The sequence below is a fragment of the Apis florea genome, unplaced genomic scaffold, assembly GCF_048593485.1.
Source record: "Apis florea isolate Af1SG1 unplaced genomic scaffold, ASM4859348v1 contig_3517_pilon, whole genome shotgun sequence".
NCBI classification, from domain to species: domain Eukaryota; kingdom Metazoa; phylum Arthropoda; class Insecta; order Hymenoptera; family Apidae; genus Apis; species Apis florea.
Window position 1 is genome coordinate 1,937,076 of NW_028256778.1, and position 26,645 is coordinate 1,963,720.

The 26,645-nt window shown below is 32.9% G+C and overlaps 1 protein-coding gene and 1 long non-coding RNA gene across 10 annotated transcripts in view; one reads left to right on the plus strand and one right to left on the minus strand.

Annotated features, from left to right (window-relative positions):
* Positions 1-2,870: 2,870 nt before the first annotated feature.
* bsk (mitogen-activated protein kinase dJNK) overlaps positions 2,871-26,645 on the minus strand; it is a 123,363-nt gene continuing 99,588 nt past the window's right edge. For 8 of the 9 annotated variants that reach the window (XM_012493748.3, XM_031919877.2, XM_086913901.1 and 5 more), the window contains 9 exons: positions 10,874-10,935; positions 7,335-7,776; positions 5,859-5,988; positions 5,596-5,793; positions 5,380-5,514; positions 4,422-4,551; positions 4,180-4,338; positions 3,542-3,666; positions 2,871-3,296 (listed from right to left, as the gene is read on the minus strand). In XM_012493748.3, the coding sequence (XP_012349202.1) occupies positions 3,144-3,296; positions 3,542-3,666; positions 4,180-4,338; positions 4,422-4,551; positions 5,380-5,514; positions 5,596-5,793; positions 5,859-5,988; positions 7,335-7,474 (1,170 nt within the window). In that variant the 5' untranslated portion in view covers positions 7,475-7,776; positions 10,874-10,935 and the 3' untranslated portion in view covers positions 2,871-3,143. The remainder of the gene's footprint in view (positions 3,297-3,541; positions 3,667-4,179; positions 4,339-4,421; positions 4,552-5,379; positions 5,515-5,595; positions 5,794-5,858; positions 5,989-7,334; positions 7,777-10,873; positions 10,936-26,645) is intronic. The other variant, XM_086913903.1, reaches the window with a different exon arrangement.
* Positions 3,087-4,021, plus strand: LOC147656668 (uncharacterized). Its single transcript, XR_015293993.1, has 2 exons — positions 3,087-3,723; positions 3,891-4,021. It is a non-coding gene; the product is annotated as an uncharacterized LOC147656668 (long non-coding RNA).

Sequence of the window (26,645 nt, forward strand, 5' to 3'; positions counted from 1 at the left end):
CGTGGTTATTCTTCTTGCACGCGCAATTATCATCGAAACTTTATCTTTGCCAATTATTGCCGTTTTTTCATCGACAGTAAAATTATGAAATAATGCTTCTCGTGTATACAATACAATACAATACAATACAATACAATACATTACAATACAATACAATACAATACAATACAATACAATACAATACAATACAATACAATTCAATACAGTACAGTACAGTACAGTACAATATAGTACAGTACAGTATAGTATAGTACAGTACAGTACAATACAGTACAGTATAGTACAGTACAGTACAATACAATACAATACAATATAGTACAGTACAATTCAATTCAATTCAATTCAATTCAATTCAATTCAATTCAATTCAATTCAATTCAATTCAATTCAATACAATACAATACAATACAATACAATACAATACAGTGCAATACAATACAGTGCAATACAATACAGTGCAATGCAATGCAATGCAATGCAATACAATACAATACAATAAAATACAGTAAAATACAGTAAAATACAATAAAATACAATAAAATACAATAAAATACAATACAATACAATACAATACAATATAATATAATATAATATAATATAATATAATATAATATAATATAATATAATATAATATAATATAATATAATATAATATAATATAATATAATATAATATAATATAATATAATATAATATAATATAATATAATATAATATAATTAATATAATATAATATAATATAATATAATATAATATAATATAATATAATATAATATAATATATAATATAATATATAATATAATATAATATATAGAAAGATTTATATATTATATATCATATATGCATATTCTAGTTGTTATCGCGTCGGCATTAATCGTCATGTAATGGCACAACGATATTGCACGATTGCACAAGGAAAACGAGTTTTTACCTAAGGAACTAACTAGCTAAATACAATCGACAAGTATAACCGCGAATAACGTCGTCGTGATATTCGAAGATCAATCGCCGCGACATTGCACTTTCAGTTTTCTAAGAATTCGACCGTGGCATCATGTTCGATAATCATTTCTCTTACGACGATACTTATCTCTTAAATATATCGGTGGATATCCTCCGCTTTCTTTTCGCATCCCTTCTCGGATTTTCCATCTTATAAAGTATTAGCGTTATAAAATATCGGGTGGCGTACGAGCGCGCGAAAACGATAAGAGAAAAGCACGCATTTCGAATCGCATTATAAAAATACACAATGTTCTCGTTCAACGATTAAACGCGTAAATCACGGAAAATTGAAATTCGGACTTGGAAAAGGGAATGCTCGAGCTCTTGTATTTAGCGACACCCTGTACTATTTGGACGCTTTCGGAATTACATAGAAAGTTGCGTTCGTTACGATCGACGATATCTTACTTACCGACAATTCCCCAATCTTTAATCGATCCTATCGTTTTTCGAACATGTACTTACTTCAAGCAGTACAGCAATACATTTTTCACGTGTTCTATTCGCATTTATGTCGCGCGTCGTGTATCGTCATCAATCATCTCGCCATAATACGCGACAACAAAGAAGTTGTTCTCGAGGAAAGCTGATGCGTCCCGATCATTTTCGTCTTTTGTCGCATGTTCGTATTGAAACAAACGCAACGAATCGATGAATCGATCGTATACGCACGGAGAAAAGAGTGACTCGTTCAACATGGTGGCAGTAATAAAGAGACGACACGATCGCGAACCGAGACAAGTTTTTTCGGCAGTTTATTGGCAATTGCTTGTTTCAACCGGTTTTCTATGTTCATTCAACCTTTATGTCAATATCAATAGGTATCTATATATTTTTTTACTTATGATAGAATATCAAATATTCTTTCTTGAAAGATTTTTAAATTGAGCTAGATCATCGTTGCTCGATACATTGCTATTTATATTTAAAATTTAAAATTTGATTATTAAAAAATTAATAATTGAAATTAGAAGATGTCAAAAATTGTTGACATTGACATAAGGATTAATAGAGTGATCAGTGATTAAGATCGAGTGATATTGATCGAACGAAAGGGAACAGAGAAAAATAAGCACAGTAGAGAAAGTGTAGAATGAAGAAAGCAAACGAAAAGAAGGCGAAGGCATGAAAAATCGGCGTTCGGTTCGGCTCGCGATATAATCGAGGTGAGACGCGAACGAAGACAGTAAATTATTTATGGTCAGTTTAAAAAAACAAACTGCTCCAGGCTTTGGAATCGATTGACAAACGTGTTGTTGCAAGTTTCTTTATTATAACTCACGGTCACGGAGAATATTCGTTGGGAACAAATGTCTGAAACGTAGAGCGAGAAGACCGAGCGGAAACAGAATGACGAACATATTGCGCGTTGCCATTTGTCGAATAAACGCGTTCAGATTGGCAGACCTCCGAATCGCGTCGATGCTTTGGTTGCAGATATTGATTTTTATCTTGAATTCGTTTTCGCAAACGCGCGCTCGTTATGCCTCTCAAGTAACAGCTTTCTCTCTCTCTCTCTCCCCCCTCTCTCTCTCTCTCTCTCTTTCTCCCGTTTTTCTCTTACCCCATATCTTTTCTATCTTTCTCTTTCTCGTCGATTATCTTTTTTTCCTTTCATTTTATCTCTGTCATTACTTTTTTCCTTTTTTTGTTTCATACACTATCGTTCGCTCACTTTCGATCTCTCTCTCTCTCTCTCTCTCTCTCTCTTTCTCTCTTTCTCACACATACACATATTTCTTTCCTGTTTCTCTTCACTTCCAATTTTATTCATTTCGTCTCGCCTGTTTTCTTCCTGGCCTCGTCGAACGAAAACGGCGCTTCGTTTAACGTACATCATTCCCATGGACGTAAACGATTTCTAATCATTATTTCTCATCTCATTTATATTTCCACGAAATATATATATATACTACATATATGTGTATGTATATATGTATATATATACGTACATACATAGGATATACACACGCTTATATTGAAATACGGTTTTGTGTGTGTGTGTGTGTCTCTGTGTATGCATGCCTGTTGTGTACGGGAGGGATACGTGTACGCGTGTGTATACATATATGTACGTGTAACAGATCGGACAGTCTAGATGCGTCGTTGACGCAAAAAGATGGCAAGTAGTTCTTGCGTGTCTACCGGGATTCGCCGCTCTCGGACGTTTGAGCTACTGTCGTGGGATTATGGCTCGTCTCGTATTCCATCACTTCCTGGTAGATCAGCTCTTTCCACTGGTCCACCGTGTGCTCCCTCTCATCGACACTATGGTCGTACGGGCCTGGTGCAGGCTGTAACAAACGCGATACTGCCTAACAATCATCGTCTTCTTCTTTTCCATCCTTTACCAAGGAATGACTACGTATTCGATGGAACGCGACTCGAATCGGTCGATACTCTTCTTCTCTCTCCCACCACCATCTCTTCATCCCACCCCCCGAAACATTTACATGGATAAAATGGAAGATGGAGAGGGAGGTGTGAGTGAAGTTGCGAGAATAGTTAACGGGATTAACGACGAATCGGTGACACTTACGGCATTGACTTCGCCCTCGTCGTACCACACGTTTATGTAATTATGTAGTAAAGCATCATCGACGGAGATGCGTCGTTCGGGGTCGATCACGAGCATGCGCGACAATAGATCCCTGGCTTGACTAGCTGGAACACAAAAGGAAAAGAAAAAAACGCATGGAAGAGGAGCAGCGTAGTAAAGAGGTAGCGAATCCAGTGCTGGATCTATTTCGAATAAAATATATATATTTAGATTGATCGTTAAAATAGTTTTACTGAAGTAAAATGTCAATCATCATAATTAATTGAATGATATTAAAAAAAGATTGATATGTTATAAATTATTATATAAAATCATTTTAATTTTCTAGATATTGTTGGAGAGATTCGAATTTTCTGATATCAATCAATGAAAATAGTATATAGTCAGAGAATATAAAGAATATGTATCATCAAGAAAAACTTAACACAAATAATATAATAATGATTGTTTGATGAGCAAGATTTGAAAATAATATTCAAATATTTCATTTCAAACGTTTCATGGAAAAACTACACAATTTAACATAAGACATCCAATTAGATCGAGAAAATAATTTTATCTCTTATTATATATCTAATTTAATAATTTATGACAAAGAGTTTTCTCTGCAAGCTTACCTTTCAACCTGTTGTGTTCCGACGAGTCCGATGGAAACAGAACGTCCGGGAATAACCTGTCGAACGGATATCCCGGATACCGTGGCCTGTTCTCCACGTAATTCCTGACCGTAGGCTGGAGCCGCTGCATGAATTCCTGCGCCGGCGTTCCCAGTTGCTCTGCAACAACGTCCAGCCGCGCGTGTTAAAGCACGCACGTTCCTGGGTGTAGTACACGGAGGGAAGCGATCACGGCGACCTACCGATTATCTTGTTCCATTGGTCGATGTGATCCGTTCCGGGAAAGAGGACGCCACCCCGAATCATTTCGCCCATTATGCACCCGACCGACCAAATGTCCACGTTCTCCTTGTATCCCATCCCGAGTATCACCTGCGAGACGACATGGTACGTAACGAGTGTGAATGAACAATTAACGCGCGACTCTCTGTTAAAACGTGTGCGAATTTTCGAGATTCTGAGCTCGGGACAAGTCGGGCAAATTCGGATGAAATCGGGCGAAAACTTAGTGAGAATATTCGGGTCAGCTCGGTAAAATTCGGACGAGATCGGTTCAAGAAGTTGAGATCTAACTTTTTCACTATTCTGTTCGAGGAGTATATACTTGACACGAAAAAGTGGCAATTTCTTCTCTGTGTTACGATGAATATTTCGTTGCGAAATAAAATTACCTTTTGCTATTCGGATTAAAATTTTACTCGGAATATTCGGGTCAGCTCGGTAAAAATCGGACGAGATCGGTTCAAGAAGTTGAGATCTAACTTTTTCACTGTTGCATTCGAGGAGTATACTTGACACGAAAAAGTGGTTATTTCTTTCGTTATGATGAATATTTCGTTATACGAAAAAAAAAAAAAAAAAAAAATTATCTTTTACAATTTGAATTAAAATTTTACTGAAAGAGACTTTACTAAGAGATATTTAATTTATTTTAATTTAATTTCACAGTAAATGCATTTATTTTCTGTTTGACAAATATACTCGTTATTTCTTCTAATTTTAATTGCGCACACAGATATTCATCTCTAAAATAATATTATACGGTTAACGGATTAAGAGGAGACGAAGCAATATATGTAATTAAATTTCACATTCGATTATTATTATTCTCCATTTATGTTTATACATCCTAATCGAAGAGACTCATCCCGACGTGATATCCTTATCCTGCACGATTAATTTATTTTTCCTTATTCTCACCTCTGGCGCCCTGTAATATCGCGTCACAACGTATGGCGTCATCATGAAAGTGGTCCCGGCAGTTCTGGCCAGGCCAAAATCGAGAATCTTCAATGTACAGTCGGCCTTCACTACTATATTGCTCGGCTTTAAATCCTGGCCGCCAGTAATGAACAAGAAGCACCGAGTTAATAACACATAACGATTTAACATTACCGGAAATACGAAATCACTCACCCTGTGAATGATACCGGCCGAGTGTAAGTGTTTGATGCCGCACAGCATTTGATAAAGCAGATAAGACATACGTTCGTGATCCAGATCCATCTGGATTACCTGGCATAGATTCGCGTCCATAAGTTCCATCACCAAGTAAACGTCTTGAAACTCGTCCAAAGACCGTTGTGGCGTGAACGCGTTCAACAAACCAATTATCTGCCGGCAAAAGAATAATCTTCGAATCGCATGATTTATCGCGACACGGAGGGAAAAAAGCTTACGTTTTTGTGATTGACCAGCTTCATCAGCTTGAACTCCCTGTAGGCCCTCTTCGCGTGCGTAACGTTTTGGAAAGGTCTCGAGAGTTTCTTGATCGCGACATTCTGCGCTGTCACCGTGTCGTACGCAGCGCTGAAACAAACAACGTCCAAGTAAATATACGTGTACTTATATATAATTGGTCATAATTATGTTTTACTGAAGCGAATTCTAATTGCGTTTTGATTACGTAAATAAAGTAAAATTGAAAGGATGACACTTGTCAAAATGAGTTTACTTTTTGTCCATTATTGTGAAAGATTCAACGTTTAAGTATTCTATTTTTAAAATAAGATATTTCAAAATTATGAAATACTTTTGATGATGATATCGTTAATTCTAATTATCTCTGGTATATTTTTTTGTATACAAAAGTTATTTACGGATGAAATTTTAAATTTATTATTTTTTATATTGAATTTTTCAACTTCAATACGAAACGTCGGCGCTAAATTCAAATTTCATTTTGCTTAAATCGCGTCAAAATCTAAATTTCAAATTGGAATCATACTGGCAGAACTGTTATAAAATATCTAAGTTTAATTTTAAGTAAATATTGCGATCCGATGTGCGATTTAACAATATATTTTCTTTATTGAATAAATAATTATAATAATTATATGTTTATTGTATCATATATATATAGATCTTTAATTAATTTGACGTGTGTTTCATTCTTCAATCACGTACCAAAATGTGAAACGTTATAAATATATAACTCTCGAATCAATTAATTTCGACAATTAAAAATTCTACGTCAAAATTGTATAACAGCATTGACGTAGATGAATCCACAAAGTACACGTTCCAAACGAATTTTAATATTTCAAAATAAAGTTCATTTCATTCTTACTGAAATTTATAATACGAAAATATTTTTAAAGTCTCGAATATTTAACTTACTCTCAATGCATATACTTTATCACCAACAGAGAATGTTCAATTATTATTTGTGAAGCCTTCAAACACTTTCTGCTCAATAAAATATCTTATCTTTCTCAGGATTAATGTAGCGAATGCTACAGAGACGTCATAATGGATATTTGGATCTGTAATAATGGACATCGGAATTAATTGCCGATATCTAACCGCGTGTAAGAGCAATATCTGACCTAAATTGGAACGGACTTTCACTTCACTTAGACAGGATTTTAACATCTTAAGACAGGACTTGTAATTGGTATCTAAGAAATATTAACAAAAAGACTGAACAACTTTCGTAACTCCGTAACTATATAATTAAAACTCGATAAACTATTACTACTGTTAATAATTTATTCGCTAAATATTCCAAATCACCAATGTACATCGTTTTCATAATATAAAAATGTTACAAGACCACCTGACCCCTCGTATTACAGTGTCGATCTACTAACTTCTTACTAATCTCTTCGAGAATCGAACAAACAACTGCGACTCACCAATACTTGGATACTCACCAAACGATTCCCTGTGCCCCGGAACCGATCGGCTTCAAATTCTGATACCGCTTGAGAATGGTGAATCTGGTGTCCCCGACTTCGACCGTGTAAAACATGGCGGACAGCCGGGTTGTCATATCAGGCCCCAGGTAAGGCATGCGCCTCGGTGCTCGTCTCTCCTGCTGCACCTGTACCTGCACCTCCCCTCCGCTCGAGCACTCCTGGTGCACTCGGTGAGGACTTACGCTCTTAGCCACTTTGGATCGTAGTGCGAGCGTACCTGGCCGAAAGGAAACGTGGCCTCTTGCCCCTGTTTTCTGCTCGGTCCGAGAGGCACGTGCACCGGGACCGGTGTTGGGACCGGCGCCGGCACCACGCCGCTTCTTCTCTGCTCCTCGCTTCCGGACGACGCCGCCGCCGCCCCGCCGCTTTGCTCGCTTCTTATGCGCGCCGGATTCGTCTGCGACAGAGGAGCACAGAACACCGATTAGCCGAGATAAGTGCTAATCGTGGCACGTCAAAGGGGAAACGTGACGCTCTCTCCCCTCGAGGGAGATCGCTCTACACTGATCCCCCATGATCGATGCGTCGTTTAGACGAGGCTGGAAGAGAAGTTGCAGAATCGTGATCGCCAGATTTATTTCTCGTTTTATTTGCGAAAATTGATGTTTCGATTTGGCTGGGGAAATAGGGGATAAGGCGAAGATAGTACTTCAAACAGTAGCGTAGGTCGGTTATAACTGCTACCGTGTGGTGAACTAGCGATTCCAATTGTTGAAAGGTCGTGTCGATTTAAGATTTCTAAATTTATTCTTCAATTAGAGGATATTCGTTTGAAAATTTTATTATTACGAATTTATGTGGTGGTTGAGGATAATTTTGAATTTTGGAAATAATAGTATATTTTGACAGCAAATGAAGTTGTAATACAATTTATATTTTAAAAATATTTATTTTGGATTAAATTATAGCAGTAAATGAAAACAAAAAAAAAAGTATGTTACAAGATAAAAATAATTAATAATTATAAAACTTTCAATACGTTAAGATTTATTTTATATTACAATTACTTTACGATGAATTCCCTGTATATCATCTAACGATTAAGAATTGGAAATTTGAAAACTTTTTTTTTTGCAATCCAAGCAAGATTGGATATCTTATATTTAAAACAGAAATAACATGTAGTATCTGAAAATGAGAATGTGTAAATTCAGAAAATCATTGTATTTATTTGAAATAAAGAAACTTATTCATAAATCATAAATATAAAAAAAAAAAAAAAAAATAGCTCGACTTCTTCTAACATCCTCCTCTCTCTCTCCCTCGATACTTTATTTCCACCAGCCTGGCTCTCAACTCTAATCTTTTTCGAGGCGAACGGCTCGTCTCTCGATATCCGACCGCGACAACGACCCCGACGTCTCGATTTTCGCGTGGAGAGGATCGCGAAACGGTATCTATCGCCGAAAGTTTCGGCGTCTCGGGCGAAAATAGAAATTGGAGCAAAGTCGGGCAGACGTTCTCGGCCGTGAAAGAAAAAGGAGACGGGAGCGCGCCGGTCGAAGAGTTTTCGTCGGCCGCGGCCAAAATTAGAAGAAGGCGGTGGCGAAGGGGAAGAAGAAGTCGCGCGAATATTTCGACGACATCGTGCCGCGTTCACCTCGCGGTAATTTCTTCTGCCGCCACGGGATTCCCCCAATTATTTATAGAGAGCGACGCAGACACGGATGCCAACTGCAACGACGGCCGCCAATTCGGCTGCTGTCACATCCTTCCTCCCCCCTCCCTCTTTCGACTTTTGCCCACGTCAGTGCAACCACCTTCTCTCTTTTGTTCGTTCGCGAACGATCTCGCGCTGCTCGAATCTTTCACTCGACACCTGCTACTAATTACGCGATTACCCGGAAGTTGGCGCCACGTGTTGGTTCAGGGATGGGAAAAAGTCGTTTTTCTCGATTTGATTCGGAATGAATATTTGTTGTTGTGTTGTTTATAGGAGATTTAAGATCGATAAAAATTTGGTGCAAATATTTTCTTTATGTATGAATTAATTTTGTAAAAAAAAAAAAAAAAATGGAAAAGAGGTGTTCTCGTGATTCGATTATACGTATATTGAAATATATTGGAATATATTACGTGTATCGAGTCAATAGTAATTGTATGAAACAGGCGAGAGAGAAACATTTCTTTTTCTTTATTATAGAACTTTAAATTCAATAAAGTGTAATTTTTTTTTGTGAAAAATCAAGATAAAATTTCTGTTATCTTGAATGAATATCTTTGGCGATACGTTTCAATACATGATGAAATAATAGAATTGCGAGTAATTTTTACGCGAGAATAATTTTAGACTAATGAGAATTTTTTATCTTTTCATCTAAAAATTTAAAATTGTCATCTTTTCAAATATTTTGTAATATTATATTTTCTCCTACTTTGTATTGTATCAATTTACAATTCACATTAATTTGAACTATTTTAATTTCAACTTATTTGTAATAATTTGTACTGTTTTACTCGATAATCTTTTAAAAAACGATATTTACAATATTGGGAATGTGTCAGACTTCTTTCATATTAAAAACGAAAAGTTTTATGTTATGTTATACAAATAAAATGATTATTGAAAAAATAATAAAACTTCTGACATCTTTTTTCCCTTATAAAGAAAAAAGAAAATCTATAAAATAAAAAAAAGTCCTATGCCATAGGATTCATGCAATTTAACTTAACTCTAATTTTCAAGTACATATTTTCAAGAAAAATTACATTTAATGTTTTACGCGATAACAACAAAACATATTTCGATATAATTTTATTATTTTTACGAATATTTTTCAGTAGTTTATAATATTATTATTTGTTTGAAAATAAAAAAAAAAAGAATGCGAAGAATATCACTAAATATCAAACAATCAAGAAAATTCTCTCGTTTCATATAATAAAAAGAGAAGAATTGTAACAAAACAAAAATAATTGCAAAAACGCAGATCTTTCCATCTTCTTATTAATCAAATTAATACAAATATATTAAACTATAAAAACTTTCATAGATACCTAACCTAAAAATAACAATAACACACGGATAAAATACAATGATAAATATTTTCGTATTAAAACTAAAATTTCCATATAAAGATCTTTCACGACGATTAGAACTAGTTGGGAAACACTGGCTCATCGAAGCCGCGGTATCCGAAAGATTTAACGACCACCACGTTTCTTCGCTTTCCTTCCGCTAACCTTCTTCTTCCTCTTTCTTTTTCCCTCGTCGCCGTGTCGCAGACGGCATTCCTTCGCTCGCTACCACCTTGGATCATCTCCAACGCGTACGCGCACGCGCTTGTTCAACGAAATTCGTTAGACGGTTTTAACGCCGGCATAATTCATCGGATAAGAAGGATTTAAGGGAGGCGAAGACGCGAATGTCGGAAATCCTGCGTGGATAGGTATGATTTAAGGCCCGTGTCTCGTCCGAAGAAAATGGTTGGGGACGGCGTCTCGCGAATTACAAATCTAAATCAGGAAAGATATTCCCGCTGCTTAAAACTTACCATAAACGAGCGGCCATTGTGAAAGGTCGACGTTGAGCGGCTGAATCCGAAGCGAGCGAGATCTGTAATTAAAAGAAGAGAAAAGAAAAAACTCGTGAATCCTCGTCTCTTCTCTAAATCTTTTATTTTTATATATTTATAATCTTGTGTTTTCGTCTACCTTTTAATTTTATCATTTAAAAATATGATACGATATAATTCCAATAGAAATACGTATTTAAAAAATATTTTTACAATAATATTTTATTCTATTTTGCTTTATTTCCGGTCCAGCTTTACGTTTTTATTCTTTCGGTTACGTTAAAGGATTTTCTTCCAACCATAAATACAACAAATATAGCTCTCTATATGCAAAGAAGATGCACATAAAGAGATTTCCGCGCCGACAAGAAACTTGCTCGAGACAAAGTTCAAGTTGCCACGGCGGAAGGGTTAATCGAGTGTAACTTCGCGACGTGGGGGCCACGTTTGGATTAGTTAACGCGATTTCACGTGGCTTTCCATTCTGCCGCATTCGTCTCGCATTCGCATTCTTGCGGATTATGCGTTCCAGTAGCGGCAAATAGAAATGCACGAGTTAACCACAAATTTCGACCATCGTCTTGCCGCTTCGGCTATGCATATGTACAACGTGTAGGTGCATACGTGGGATATCAAAAGTACACAGGTAAAATTCGAAAATTTAGAGCGTGATTCTCCAAGTTAATGTAAAAATATTTAGGGTAAAAAAAAAAAAAAAAGAATTTCATTTTCGATTTTGTGATTTTTTTGTATTCACAATATAATAAAATATAATGGTATTATTTTATAATATTTTATAATCACAATATTCATAAATATGATAAAAAATATTGGATCCATAATTTCGAATTACTTAGGCTTTTTCAATTTGTTCATGGTATTTGAATGATCATTATAATTTATTTGATAGATAGATAATAGACTTTAAATCTCCTAATTAATATTTTGAAACTATTAGCTTTTTTTTTTGTTTTTTAAAATCATAAAATAAATTTCGTGATGAAATTGATTTAAATTGATACACGTAAAAATTTTTGAACTTTTTTTTTTTTTTTGTTAAAAAAAGCTATATTATAGTAATCTTCATTTTGCTTAAATTTTAATCATCGTTAAAAATCTCATTATTATCTCATATAAATGAATATTATTTTATTCACCGTCTCATAATTCTATTCTATCTTATATTATTATATGTAACAATATTATTACATTATAATACACATACAATTGTTATTATTACATTAATATAATTATAATATTATGCATTGCAGAGTAAGAAATAAAATAAAATTAAATTAAATACAACGAAATCCGCAAAAATTGAAATAAACCGTTGTGGAACAACCGCTCGAAGATTAATATTAATTAGAGAGATGCATCGATATCGTTTCGATGAACATTCTTGCAACTGCCGATATATACACGAGGGTGCATAGGGTAAGCCGATCGATAACATGAAATACGATCCGAAGGAGTGAACTGGTTTGGCCTGTCGACAGTAGCGAAAAACGTCCATCTATCCGTCTATCCAACGTTCAGCCGACGAAAAAGCGCGTTTTCCAATTGAAAAGAACGTTCGATCATCTTCCACAAGTTTTTTAAATCATTGGTTTGAATTGGTTTCTTATAGCACAATAAAAGTGAGAAAAATCAATTTGTCAAAATTTTTAATTCTTTAATTCTTCAATTCTCAATTTTCCATTGGAACATTTTAATCGTTATCCATTTAATGAATAATAAGTTTATATAGCATTCTTTTCCAACTTTTTTTTTTTTTTTTTTTTTTTTGATGAATTTTCTCTTCGTAAAACGTCAAATAATCCGCGACTATTTTTTAATCCGTCCTTATATAAGATAAATTTAATGAGATAAAGAAAATCCATTAATGGTCTTATCGTTTAATCTAAAGGATTTACATATATTTTAAAAACTTCGATAAAATGTAAAGGGATATAATAAAAAAAATATCAGAAATTTCAATTTAACAATAATAATAATTTAAACTTAATACTTAATCTAATCTTTCCTATGAAAGAATGCATATTTTTAATACATTTACATTATACCAATAATAAAATAATAGCTCTCTCACTTATAAAAAAAATAACTGTTATTTTTAATGATAATCCAATCAAAAATCACCTGTAAAAAATATCTCTTTGAACACCGTTCTAAACTAGCATTGGGAGCCATAAAAGTCTACGGTGTCACGGATATTTTGTCCACGAAAAGGTTAACCGAGCGATTAGCCTTACCAAGAAACCTCTCAAACTCCCCCACCCTCCCATTCCGTTTCGTGAATACGAATTACAAACAATCTCCTCCAACGTCATGGCTGAATGTCGTAGTAAATTATCGCGGAAAACTTTATTTTCGTCGTTTTGCCAACAGATACAAAGAGATGGCTGCGGATAGCAATCAAATATACCGTGTTAGCGCGGTTAACGACGCCTTAATCGCGGCCACTGTTGTTCGTGTTTGTAGCGTGGCCAAGTGCCCGGAAGCGATATCTTTCTCATCGGGAAAAGTAATTTGCTCCGTCGAGTAACGGCCGCGAGAGCAAAAAGATAACTTGCCACGAAATAAGATTTCGATCCTATCGAATTTTCTCAAAATGGGAGAGAATTTTTCTTAACTCTATGACTTTTTCGTTCTTTTCGAATATCTTTCCGAAAGATAAAAATATTTATTAAACTTAAAATATTTCCTTCTCTCTTGCAGATGTATATCTGAAATATCATTTTACGCGTTCTTTAACTTTAAAATAAAATTGTGAACTCTTAGAAATCTAAGAATTAATTTGTTCCTTCTGACAAACACTTTTTTCAAAATCACAAAAGATATTGTCCACTGACAATTCTTCGCTTCAGCTTTCTTCAAACTCCTTGAGCAGAGCTCTTAAATAAATCTCAACCGACATTTTCCTGTTTGTTTTGAAGAATCGAAGAGAATTTCCAATGTTATACATATATATCCACGAATATATCGACACCCTGTACATCTAACGGTAAACACACGCACACGTACACAATAGAGCATAAGCGAAATAAAGGGCGTAAGAAAGGAGAGACAAAGCGGGGCCGGATAGCCTGGAGTGAAAAGAGACAGGCTCGCGTCAACCGGCGCGAACGTCGATTCGGATATTAAATTTCCTCGCTGGCAGTGATGCAAGACGTATTTCCCAGAGGGCGGTGCTCCGCTTTCCGACGGAAACCCGCTCGTATTCTCTGCCCTCGTATCCCCATTTCCTCTTATCCGGCCAAGTAATTGCGTCGAGCCGCGGAATCATTCGTCGGTTGATTCTTTCCTTCAGTTTCAATTCATTTGCGTAATTACGCCGGGTATCTATCGGGAAATAATAGGCGCGTGCAAAAAAAAAAAAAAAAAAAAGAGTTTCGAAACCGACCGACTTTTCCATCCAAAGCCTCTGGAGAGGCCGGTGATGGCACCGAATTAAATTTCGGTTCGTGTTGATCCTCCCGAAACGACGGTAATTGCTTTCGTGCTTTCCCCTTCGTCTGACGGTTCGAAATCTCGATCCAGTAAATCTCACGACGTGCACCAAGATCCCCCTCCCCCGATGGCCGACTTTGAACCGGCATTGGTTTTCTTGTGTCATTATCTCGCTCGCGGGGTTGGATATATCTTTTTGATTGAAATTTATTATACAACACGAATGATACTCTACTATCTATGCTTTCCTTCTCTTTTATACGGTAATAATTTTTTGACATAAATAGAGTAATACGATTGGTACAATCAGGATTATCTAGTTTCATTTAAAAAATTAAAGTTGACCTTTATGAAATCTCCACGTGTCAATCAAATAATATAATTTTTCTTACTTAAATTTCCCTCTTATTCCGTTGGAACGAAGAATTTTTGGAGCACGGTGTACATCTTCTCAGATTGCGTCTCGACCACGAATCAAGCGTTAAGTTAACTCGAGAGGGTTGAATCTTGATCGGGCAAAGACCCTCTCCGCTCGTGTCGCGACGGTTCGTTATCGAAATTTCATTTGACCGCGCAGATCTCATTGGTGTAATTAATCTCGATCGGTTCTCCGCGAAACATCTCGCCTCGAGCTCCGTCGATAATTACCGACCGAGCCGGCCGCGTGGAAATACTTAAGCGCATCTAATGAAGGGAAACGCGCCAAGGAATTCGAAAGTTCGTCGACCGGATGTCGAGAAAAGCCCGATCGGTCGGCGGAAATGGTGCATAAACTTCAACTGGTGGATAGAAGAACGTATTTTCCACGGAAATGATAATTGGCAGACGCAAATTCGCGACGTCACGCTCTGTGTAGAATTTCGACGGACCACCCGGCTCGTTTCCGCTCGAGGCTGCGTATTTAGAATGTTTACGATGTACAGCAGAATTTAAATATGAATATTGATTATGCAAAAATAGTATCATTCGAATATTTCTCTTATCTGAATTATTTGAGACGAGTCACGAGTTTGTGTTATATTTATCGAAAGTGTGTTTCGTGAAATGTTTACATTTGTCTCGAGTGCTCGAATTTAAATTCCTCTTAATGTTTTAACTCGAAATAGTCTAAAAAAAAAAAAAGTTTTAATCAAATATTTTATATTGTAATTTGTACGAATATATATATAAAAAAAATGGTATTGAAATTGAATATTCGGTTTTCTTTCTGTTTTGCGATTTCTTAAATAAAAGAAAAAAAAAATGAATAATTAAGAGAAAATTAAATTTTAATAATATGATGAATCTCAAACAAATTGCAAATTATTATTATTTTGCGCTTATATTAACATTCTAATATTATTGTATTGGATTCTAAATTAAGTTGAACTTAAATTTGAACATTCGAATAATGGTCAGAGAATTTGTTTATGCTTGTCCCAAAAGATTTGAAGCTGCAATCACGAATGAACGAAAATTCTTGGAAAATAACGTACAAAATTTTATTCGAATAACAAATAAAGAATTAATCTGAAGGATTTATAATATTAAATTATAATAAATTTGTTTTTAGACTGTTTTTATCATGAAACCAGTTCATTTCTTCGTGAATCAAGATGCTTAAAGATTTGTATCTTTATTGATTCAAAAATATTGACAGAATCTATTAAATTCTTGTATTGAATATATTTAAATTAATTGTATAGAACTTTTATATAAAAATTAATTACGTTTTAATTTTAATATTTTTAATCTGTTTTGTTTGTGAATAAATACGAGAAATAAAATGTCCTGCTCAATCTCAATATTTATTCATTTGTTGTTAACGCATTTTTGCATTTTTTAAATTAGATCAAATTTTATACATGTAAAAAAAAAATGTTGATTTCTTTTTATATTTCACAATTTGTCAAGTATTCTTTGTATCTATATATGGTTAGAAATATTTCAGTTTTAATAAAAACTAGTATAACAACAGAATTATTTGTGTAAATGTCAATGTGATGTAAACATATTTAACATGATTTTATTTAAAAAAGTGCCATGACTCATTTGGTTCATCGGCTATAGAAAATCGTTTTTATCATATAGCTGCTTGAGTCATCATATGAGTCATATAAGTAAAATTGTTGTTATGTTTGCATTTTAAAAACATACAATTAATATCGATAATAATATATTTATTTCAAAAACAAAAAAAAATTATTATAAAATTAGGTGAACATAAACATAAAACATAATGTAAGAAAATTATCTATCATATATATTTATAATATAGATAAATTATGTACCATAATTTTTATATATATATATATTGCTTGAAAATTTTAACTTATCTTTTCCTCCTGAATTACATTCGAAATCTATATTTTCATCACCGCTATTTATACTTTCAACTTATCTTAAAGTTAATAAATTCAAAAAGTTAAAAAGTTAAAGTCAAAGTTCATAAATTATACATTTTTTTTTTAATTTTGTTATAATGGTTTTATGCTATACAATTCATCACAGACTTGTGACTGAATTATCGATATGATATAAATATTTTATTAATAGTTTATATATCAATAATAAAATATTGGTATTGATTAAAGTTATATTGAGACATATGAAAATGTTATCTGTAACAAAAAAAAATTGTGATAAAAACAAATAAATTTTATTGAATAATTACAATAAAAAAAAAACTTGCAATCAAAATAAATAAACTTCGTTGAAAAACTTGTCTATTGTAATCATTTCTATTCATCTTATCGACATTTGATTGAACAATATTTTGAATATAATAAATTCAATAAATTGCAATAACAATTTTAAATAAGAAAAATATCCTAACGTAATTATCGTATTATCACAAATTATCTAATAACATATGTAGATTAATAATTCAAGCAAAACAATTTGCATTATCAAGACAAGGAAGGAAATAAAAAAATAATATGAATTTCTAATAATGATATATCTACGTCATTGGTTAATGAAGAGAGGATTCATATGATGTAATGTGTTTTTCCAGAAACTTGAATGCATTAATTTATCAAGTATTCCATTAGTATTCGAGAAATATAATACATTGTAGAATTTTTGAAACGAATCATTCAGAAATGTCATGTTATTAACGAATTTTCTATTCACGAAAATTTACGAGCGATGAATGAACGAAAATTTTATTAAATGATCAATCTGTTGATTAAGAAGTTTGAAATATGTGTTGAGGATATCATTTACTATTTTGTAATTTTTTCGTAGTATGTCAACTGGAATACATCAACGTTACGTGATCATTATATCATTATATCAATATAATTGATTGAAAGTTTCATGAAATTTATATAATCAATTTTTATACCACAGTGCTTTGAAAAGACGATTTCTATAGAATGCTGTGCAAAAATTGCGACAATCATTGATTCGATAAATTTTTAGACATAATCTCATATGTTTCCATTACATTATTATTATTACATTCCTTTAATTTTATATAAGTTTTATACGATAATAATTTCCATGATACAATATTTTTATATGAAATATTTGCTATTTCAACAATGATTTTAACACAATTTGAAAATTTCTCAAAACGTTCAAATCTGCTTTCAAAATACATAAAACATTCGTGAATATTTGATCTTAGCACGTATTCACAAGCAAACAGTTTACAAACATAGCCTAAACTCTAAAATACTCGTGTATCCCTGAGCCTAGGGACTTGAAGGCGCGTATTCACAAACAAATAGTTCATAAACACTGCCTAAACTCGAAAACACCCATGTATTTCTGATCTTAGGGATCTAAAGGCGCATATTCACAAGTAAACAGCTCAAAAACATTGCCCGAATTCAAAAATACCCATTTATCTCTGATTTTAAAAATCTAAAGGCGCATATTCATAAGCAAATTTATTAACTTTTTTATTGTCTAAACTCAAAAATACCTGTGCATCTTTAATTTTAAACGCCTAAAGGCGCGTATTCACGAGCAAACAGTTCAAAAATATTCATTTATCTCTGATTTTAAGGATCTAAAGGCGCATATTCATAAGCAAATTTATTAACTTTTTTATTGTCTAAACTCAAAAATACCTGTGCATCTTTGATTTTGAAGGCCTAAAGGCGCGTATTCACGAGCAAACAGTTCAAAAATATTATCTGAATTCAAAAATATTCATTTATCTCTGATCTTAGGGATCTAAAGGCGCGTATTCACAAGCAAACAGTTCAAAAACATTGCCCGAATTCAAAAATACCCGTTTATCTCTGATTTTTAAGACTTAAAGGTGCATATTCATAAGCAAACAGTTCACAAATATTCACCAACCAATTTTTTTATTGTCTAAACTCAAAAATACCTGTGTATCTTTGATTTTGAAGGCCTAAAGGTAAGTATTCACAAGGAAACAATTCGGAACCATTGCCCAAATTCAAAAATATTATTTCTGGTTTCCCATTTATCTCTGGATCTAAAGGCATATATTCACAAACAAATTGATTTAATTTAAGAATATCCATGTGAATGCTGACCTTAGAAACTTGAAGTAACATATTCACAAGCAAACAGTTTATAAACATTATTATTTGAACTCAAAAATACCCATGTATCTCTAACCTAAAGGCGTGTATTCACAAGCAAATTGATTTAATTTAAGAATATTCCTGATCTTGAAGAAACTTGAAATAACATATTCACAAGCAAACAGTTCAGAAACATTATTATTTCAACTCAAAAATACCCATGCATTCCTGATTTTAAGGCTCGTATTCACGAGCCAACAGCTCACAAACATTCCCCGAATCGTTTTTTTGTCCCAATCGAGAGACTGCACTCGAAAATCGAGATCTCTTGGAACGTGGTCGACGAAAATCGTCTCACACGGAAGACACGGGTGTCGTGCGCCGACGAGGCGCGTCTTCGTCTCGGTCTCCACCCCTTTCGCCGAGTCAGCCTCGCGTTCTTTCTGCGATCGTTTCTTTCGTCTCGTCTTGTCTCGTCTCGTCGACGAGTTATGCAACTTGCCAGGCAGTAAATGCCACAGTCGAGAAATCCCCGCTAATTGGTCGAAAATAAATACCTCAACGATTTTCTCTCTTCCTCGTATTCCAGGTCGAGTATTTAGTCCCGTTTAACTCGTTGTTTCTTTTCTCTGATCGGTGAACGTTTTTTCTCCACATTCAGACAACTTCGTAACGATTTTCCTTGCGAAAGTAATTTAAAAATAGTACGATAGAGGTAATTCTATGCGAACAATTTTCAACCTCGTTCTGTTTGATCTATTTAAGGAGAGGTATCATATTTGAAGTACTTTAGAATTTAAAAAAAAAAACAAGACGTAAGAATTTTTCTCTGTGGATAATTTCTTGTTAGATGAAAGGAGGATGTGTACCACAAACTTTTGACTGCGTTTTTAGAAATTAAAAATTCTCGTAAGAGCTGTAAAAAAGGAATAAAAAAATTGTCATTTTTCAGAAAAACGATAGGGATGCAAACTTCACTAATTACTTATAATTTTTAATATAGTCATTAAATAAATGATTTTTTTATAACTTAATGATATTGTCAAAACATCATTTTATTAAATATTAATAATTTATTGATTTTTTTATGTATTAAATATTTTTTGATATTATTAATTTTTGCTTTATATAATTCTATACAGAAGAAAAAATTATATTGGATAAAAAGAAAAACATTATTACCATATTAATAATCAATCAATTAATTATGAAAATTATTTAAAAACTTTATCAATAAATTATCATTATTAGATTTAAGTATAACATAATAGATTAAGTATATACACAACTCAAAATATACAATTCAATCCTTCCTGCGTTACAAAAGATTGTCACAAATCACAAAACAGAGCGTTTCAAGAATGAAAAATTAAAATCCATTGTACCAATATTATTTGCATAGCAAATAACTATGGGTTTTTACAAATAATTTTTAAAAAAACACGTATTTTTTCTTCACTTAAATGTAATTAAACTTAAAAAAAGAATTCTTTTTCTAATTTTTGTTACCGCATACATCGATCTTTTCCCCCAACAGTCGTACAAATTACCAAGATTTGTTCTCGAATCCCGAGAAAAAACACTGACGAGAATCGACCTATTTCAACTTGGCGATATAATCGAACAAGAATTGCTCGATGCGCCGTGATGTCTTCCCAGCGACCTCTCACACCCCTTCTTGCTCTCACCATTCGATCGAAAAGACTCGCGTAAGTGCTGTAGCGCTTGCGTACATTCACGTGAATCACGTACTTTCAGATCACGTCGAACAGTTCTCGCCGGAGGATTTTGGGAATCGGACGACCCGTCAATTTGGCAGCACGTCACACGTTTCTCTTTCTGTTCGATTGCTCGACACCACCCACCCCCTCCCTCTTCCCGTTTGTCTCTTCGAAAACACGAGTTCGACCTCTTTGAAAAGGGGGAACTATCCGAGATTCAGGAGATCTGTGCAAAGCAGTGAAACGTTTAATAACGATTGAAGATCTTTGTAAGATGAACAATAGAATAATCTTGATTGTAGTTGGCAAGTTATCATAATATTAGATTGTTAATCATTTATACATGTTTTATAATGTAATGTATGTTATATATATATATTTATCAATAATTTTTCTATTTTCGTTTATTTTATAATTGAAAATATGGATTATAATGATTATTATAAGAAATATGTAAGATAAATTGTGATTGGGTTGTTGTATTTAAGACTTTTTTTATTATGTTATTAAAATTAAAAATTATATTCGTTGATATTTTAATACAGTTTCTTTTGAAAGTTACTTGAGAATTTATTTGAATTTTTTCTTGTCTGATCTTGTGTTAGAAAAATATTAGAAAAAGAGAGAAAGGTTGCAATATTTATTTCAAGTTTTTAAAAGATTCTAAAAGTTATTTCGTTAAATCGTTATTCCTTTTTTAAGGAGTTAAAAAATAAAAAAAAAAAATCTCACATTCCAACTTTATTTTTTGTAGAATAAATTTACCAAGAAATATAAGTTGATGAGAAAATAATGTCGATTTCATTGAACGTAGAAACTAATTTACTCTAATGTAATTCATAAATCATTTGAATTTCATTATTTGTACAATTCTTATATACTTTGATAACAAATGTTTTTTGTTTTTAGTTTTTCAAGAATTATACATATATTAATAATCTTATTATTCATCTTTGTATGTGACATTATCCTGCAATTTGAAATTTGATAAACTAAATTTGATAAATCATTTATTACACATTCATAATTATACCAAGAATATAGGGAATGTTTCTTCTAAGAATAGCTTATATCAATTATACACATTTATATCTTCTTTAAATTTATGTAATATGAAACAAATAGGAACAATTTTCTTTCATTCTAACGTTCAACACTTGTAATTCTATATTAATTTCCTTCATTCAAAATATTTCGTGGACGAAATATTATTCTCAAAAAATATAATATAATATTTCTTATAAACAGTAGTACGTATTAATAACATGTCTAATCATTTTCAGAATAAGAAAAAAAAAAAAAATGACATATTTTCCACCAATTTAATGTCTACTGTGATACAAACTTTGCCCATTTCTCATTCTTTATCGATTCAATTTACTTTACGACGAACGAAATCCTAGAACGTCGTAAACTTTGCCGGACTCAATAAAACCGTGCTCGTGAGAACGATCAAACAAAATCCTGTGATAAATAAATTCTCGTCTCTGTCGAAAACAACGGTATATTCTTTTCATTTTTCCCCATAAAGTTGCCCAATCGATTGATCGGGGAAAAAAAGAGAAAGTAGAAAATACGAGGGGAATATCTTTTTTTCCTCGATAAAGAAAATTATAATTATTCTTAGTTAATTTACATAATTTTTAAAATATTTATTTGAAAATTTGGTTAAAAGATTATTTCATTTTCCAGTAGATAATTCTTCAGATCGGTATTCATTTCGAAAATGTATTCACGGATGCAATATTCAAATTTCTCTTACGCAAAATACTTTTGAATCTTTTAAAAATGTAACACGAACGAATATATTAAAATGAGAATAAATCTGTCGTTCGAAAAGTTTAGTTTAGTATTTCATGACAAAATATACAGAATTTTTTTTTTTTTTTTTTTTTTTTGAAATAGATTCACAAGCGTTTTCTCCCGAATCGATTTTGGAATCTCGATCGACGATTACTTTCTCTCGAAATATTTCTTTCAATCTTCACGTTTTAGAGAAAAGGAAGAATTGATTATCAATTTGGCGAATAGCTTCGACAACAAAAAAAAAAAAATTATTAAAAATATTCGAATCAATAATTCCATGTTAAATATGTTCTGGATCATCGTCAAATCAAAAAATACGAAGATGAAAGCAATTCTGAAATGAATTTGTATTCACAAAGCAACGCTTCCAGCAGTATATACTTGGGGAAAGACTCCGTTTTAAAGGAAATTCATCCTACCGTTCCATTGTGTCTTGAAATAAACAATTTATGACGAAAGTTTTCGAAACTTTTTGAGCACGTCTTGTAAGTACAGTTAAGCTTCGGCAACTTGAATCCCAAGGGAACAACTAAAAATCTTACGAAGGTTTCGCCTTATCGAAGTTTTCGAGTAAGAGAAATTTAACCGTAAACAACTTGATCCTCCTGAAAAGGAAATTCCTGAGAGAGAGTTCTGAATAAAAATTCCAGAATTTTTTAATATATTAAAAAATGTACGAACTCGAAGAAAGAGAAGTTTCGACAATTTTTTATTGTTGCAAAATATCGATTAAACGTTAATTAAAATCCATAATGTAAAATTATTCGATAAAACAGAATTTCGAGAATTGCAAAGAATTAGAAGGATCTCCCGGTGAATAATAATTGTTAATTTACATACACAAAGTTTATGATGTGATATAAATACAATTTATATTTAATAATTGAGAATATATTTTATCGCCCAATAAATCCTCGGATATTTCAAAAATAGCGAATAGCTCACATCATAAACGAGGTGACCAATGCTCATTTGACCCGTGCTTATATTTAGACTGGTTGATGTGGCGTTTTGCCCTTTCTATGACAAACAAAAATAACACCCATGATTGTCTATTTTATATGAAGATCCATATACCATATATATATATATTTAAAGTGAATTAAAAATATCACTCGAATCAACTCAAGTTATCTATAATCTATAACAAGTAAATCTCAAAAAATATCCTAATTACAAATGCATTGTCCATTTTTATAAACGTTTAAAATAAAAAATATTCTCGCGCCTTTCAAAAAACGTGCTGACTACAACGTACAATGTGTAAAATCGGAGGAAAACACGGGAGAGAGCGGATTTACGAGGTTGAGAGGCGGTCGAGTGGTGTTCGCGTAGTTAACCATGGAGCGATAAATCAATGCGTTTACCGGCATGCGAGGGATGGACGCGCCTTGTAGATGAACCAAACGATATTTATGCAACGAACCGCTCGCGTATTCATGGCTGGCTGGCTCGCATGCACGGTCGCGTTCGCGACAGACCGTCGTTGTTTCGCCGATACGACAATCCTGCACAACCCTTTTTTTCTATCAATCTTCCTTCCATTTCGTTCTGCTCGATTGTCGAAATTTGATTCTCTCTTGTTAATTCATCGGATGGATCGGTGATTTTCCACCGATCTTACTTTAATTCAATGGAAATTTGTGAATATAGCGAGAAGAGTTGAGAAATAGAGTGATCGTTTCGCGAATTTTTATTTATTTGAAAAAGTAACGTATTTACTTTATTTTATAACGTATTATTAAAATTCGATCGAAATTAGCGAATAGAATTTTGATATTGTTAAATCACGTCACGTTTAAATATACATAATTGAACATCAATAATATATCAAAATAAATTCTTAATTTTATTTTTATATTAATTATCACAACAATTTGTGTATTATGTTTAAGATATCATTTTAAAAAAATAATACTTATATTTAATATTCGATGAGTTATTTTATATATTAAAGTTCATATATCAAACTTCTTCGATAATATAAATTCATACGAAATATAATATAATAAAAAAAAAAAGAAAGAAAAATTAATGGTATAAAATCTCGAGCGAGATTTCCTTAAATTTTTAATTTCGAAGCGTCTCCGCGTCGAATTCTAACGTACGAGAAAAGATACGCGGCGCAACGAGGAAAGAGGGCTCGATTACTCGCACGGCTGGCGGAGAGGGCTCGCCGGTTATTCGCATCAAAGCTTCCGTTCTTGGTCGTCTCGTTCGCTCTCCACCGTCCCTTCCGGAATCTAGGATGATCTCTCCACAGCGCGGCCTCGTCCCACCGCGCCCCCCACCGTGTCTTTTCAACCGAACAAACCGTTCCCCTTTTCTCTCTTGCGCCGTACGTACGTATGGGCTATCTGCCGTATGGGATGAAAATGACTCGAAGCAGCGGCTCGAGCCTCTGCCAGTGAACGAGGAACGGGATTGACGCGACGAGGGAAAAACTTTTCAACCGATGTGGAGCGACGAGATGTGCCGCCTCGATTATAGGCCGAGTTCTCTAATTGCGCAAAAGTAGCCTACTGCTCGGCGCGCTGTCGAGTGCACTGAATACAACTTGGAAATATACGCTCGTACGAGAATCTTAGGTAATGAATGAAAAAAACTTTTGCGAGTCTTTGTCTTTTGATGCTCAATTTGCTTTGTGTAATACACTTGCGAGATACACATTCCTCGACGGAAATAATGTTGTGAGACGAGACAAATGTACCGACCGATCCGCATTCAGGATCGATTACCGATTATCGGTATGTTATCGATATTTTATTGATTTAGTTTATGGAAGTGAGTGCGTTTTTTCTTACTCGAAGTTATTATTAAAACACGTAAAAATATTATCTGCAATAAGTTACGATAAAAATAGATGGACTTTATAATATCGAAAATATAATAATATCCACGGATCATTATTAATATCTGTATAATTTTGAATAAAAAATCAATGAAAATTTTAATGATATTACCCATAACAATTAATATAACATATAACAACAATTAATTGCTTCCGTTTGGATTAAAAAAATTCCTGTTAAGTAGATATTGTTATAAAATATATATATATATATATATAATAGTTATAAAATTATTACTTGTGCATACTCATGAAGACTTCTAATATTAAATTATTTACAAAATATTCACAATAACTTATTTTTTTATGGAAAAAAAATACTTTATAACTTAATAAACAAAGTTGAGAAAAAAAAAGTTTTAAACACGAGAAATATAAAATGTATAAAGGAAACTATAATATGCTTGTAACAACACGTAATCTGATCTATATCACGCTAATTAAGAGTTTTGAGAATATTCAGAATGCTATAATAAAGAATTTCAGAATACATTAGAAACAAACATTTTAATATCCATTCATTTTAATGATTTTAATTTGATAAAACTATTTTCTTTCCTTCCCAGATATTCTAATAGCCTTGTATAATACTCTCATCCTTTTTTTTTTTTCTTAATTGAATTAATTTTTTTAAATTACTTTGCTCATATATATATAGTACATTTTAATTACAAGAAAAAAGAGAAATGAAAATTGTTATGATATATTGCCACTTTACAAATAATTACAATAACACTCGATTTAATACTTTTAATTTGATTTCAACATTACAGAAAACATTTTATGCTTTAAAGAAATTTTTGTTCTCCACATGCGTTCAAAATTTTTCAAAACTCTGTCTGTACCCTAATTATTCTTAATTTTCTTAGTAATAGTAATTATTAATCTTACACCGTATAATTTTTTAAAAAAAGAGAGAGAGAAAACTGGATATAAAAATCGTTCAAATCGTCGGGAAAAAAAAAATATTTCCAACGACTAAAAACCTGCATATGCATCATTGATCATTGTAGAACACGCGTTGCGAACAATGTTCGGTATTACGAAAGGAACACCTGAGCTTTATCGACGATAGCTCAGAGCGACATAGGTATTATACAAGGTGAAACGATCGGTCGGCACGCGATGCTTGTCGAGCATCGATCCCATCTCAGCTGATTTTTTAGCCCACTCACGTGCCTTTTCCCTACAATTCCATGCTACGGCATGCTTTTCACGATTTATATGCGTATAATGTGTATATATGGTGTCCTGTAAAAATTCGTGGTAATAAATTTTGGTAAGTAAAAAAATGAAGGATAATATTTGTGTTATTTTCAACATTGGTGTGTTTAAACGTGTGAATCAGAGAAAAGTATAATATATAATTATTTTTCTAAATTGACTTCTTAAGAAAGTGTCACAAATAAATGAGAATTTAAAAAAGTTTT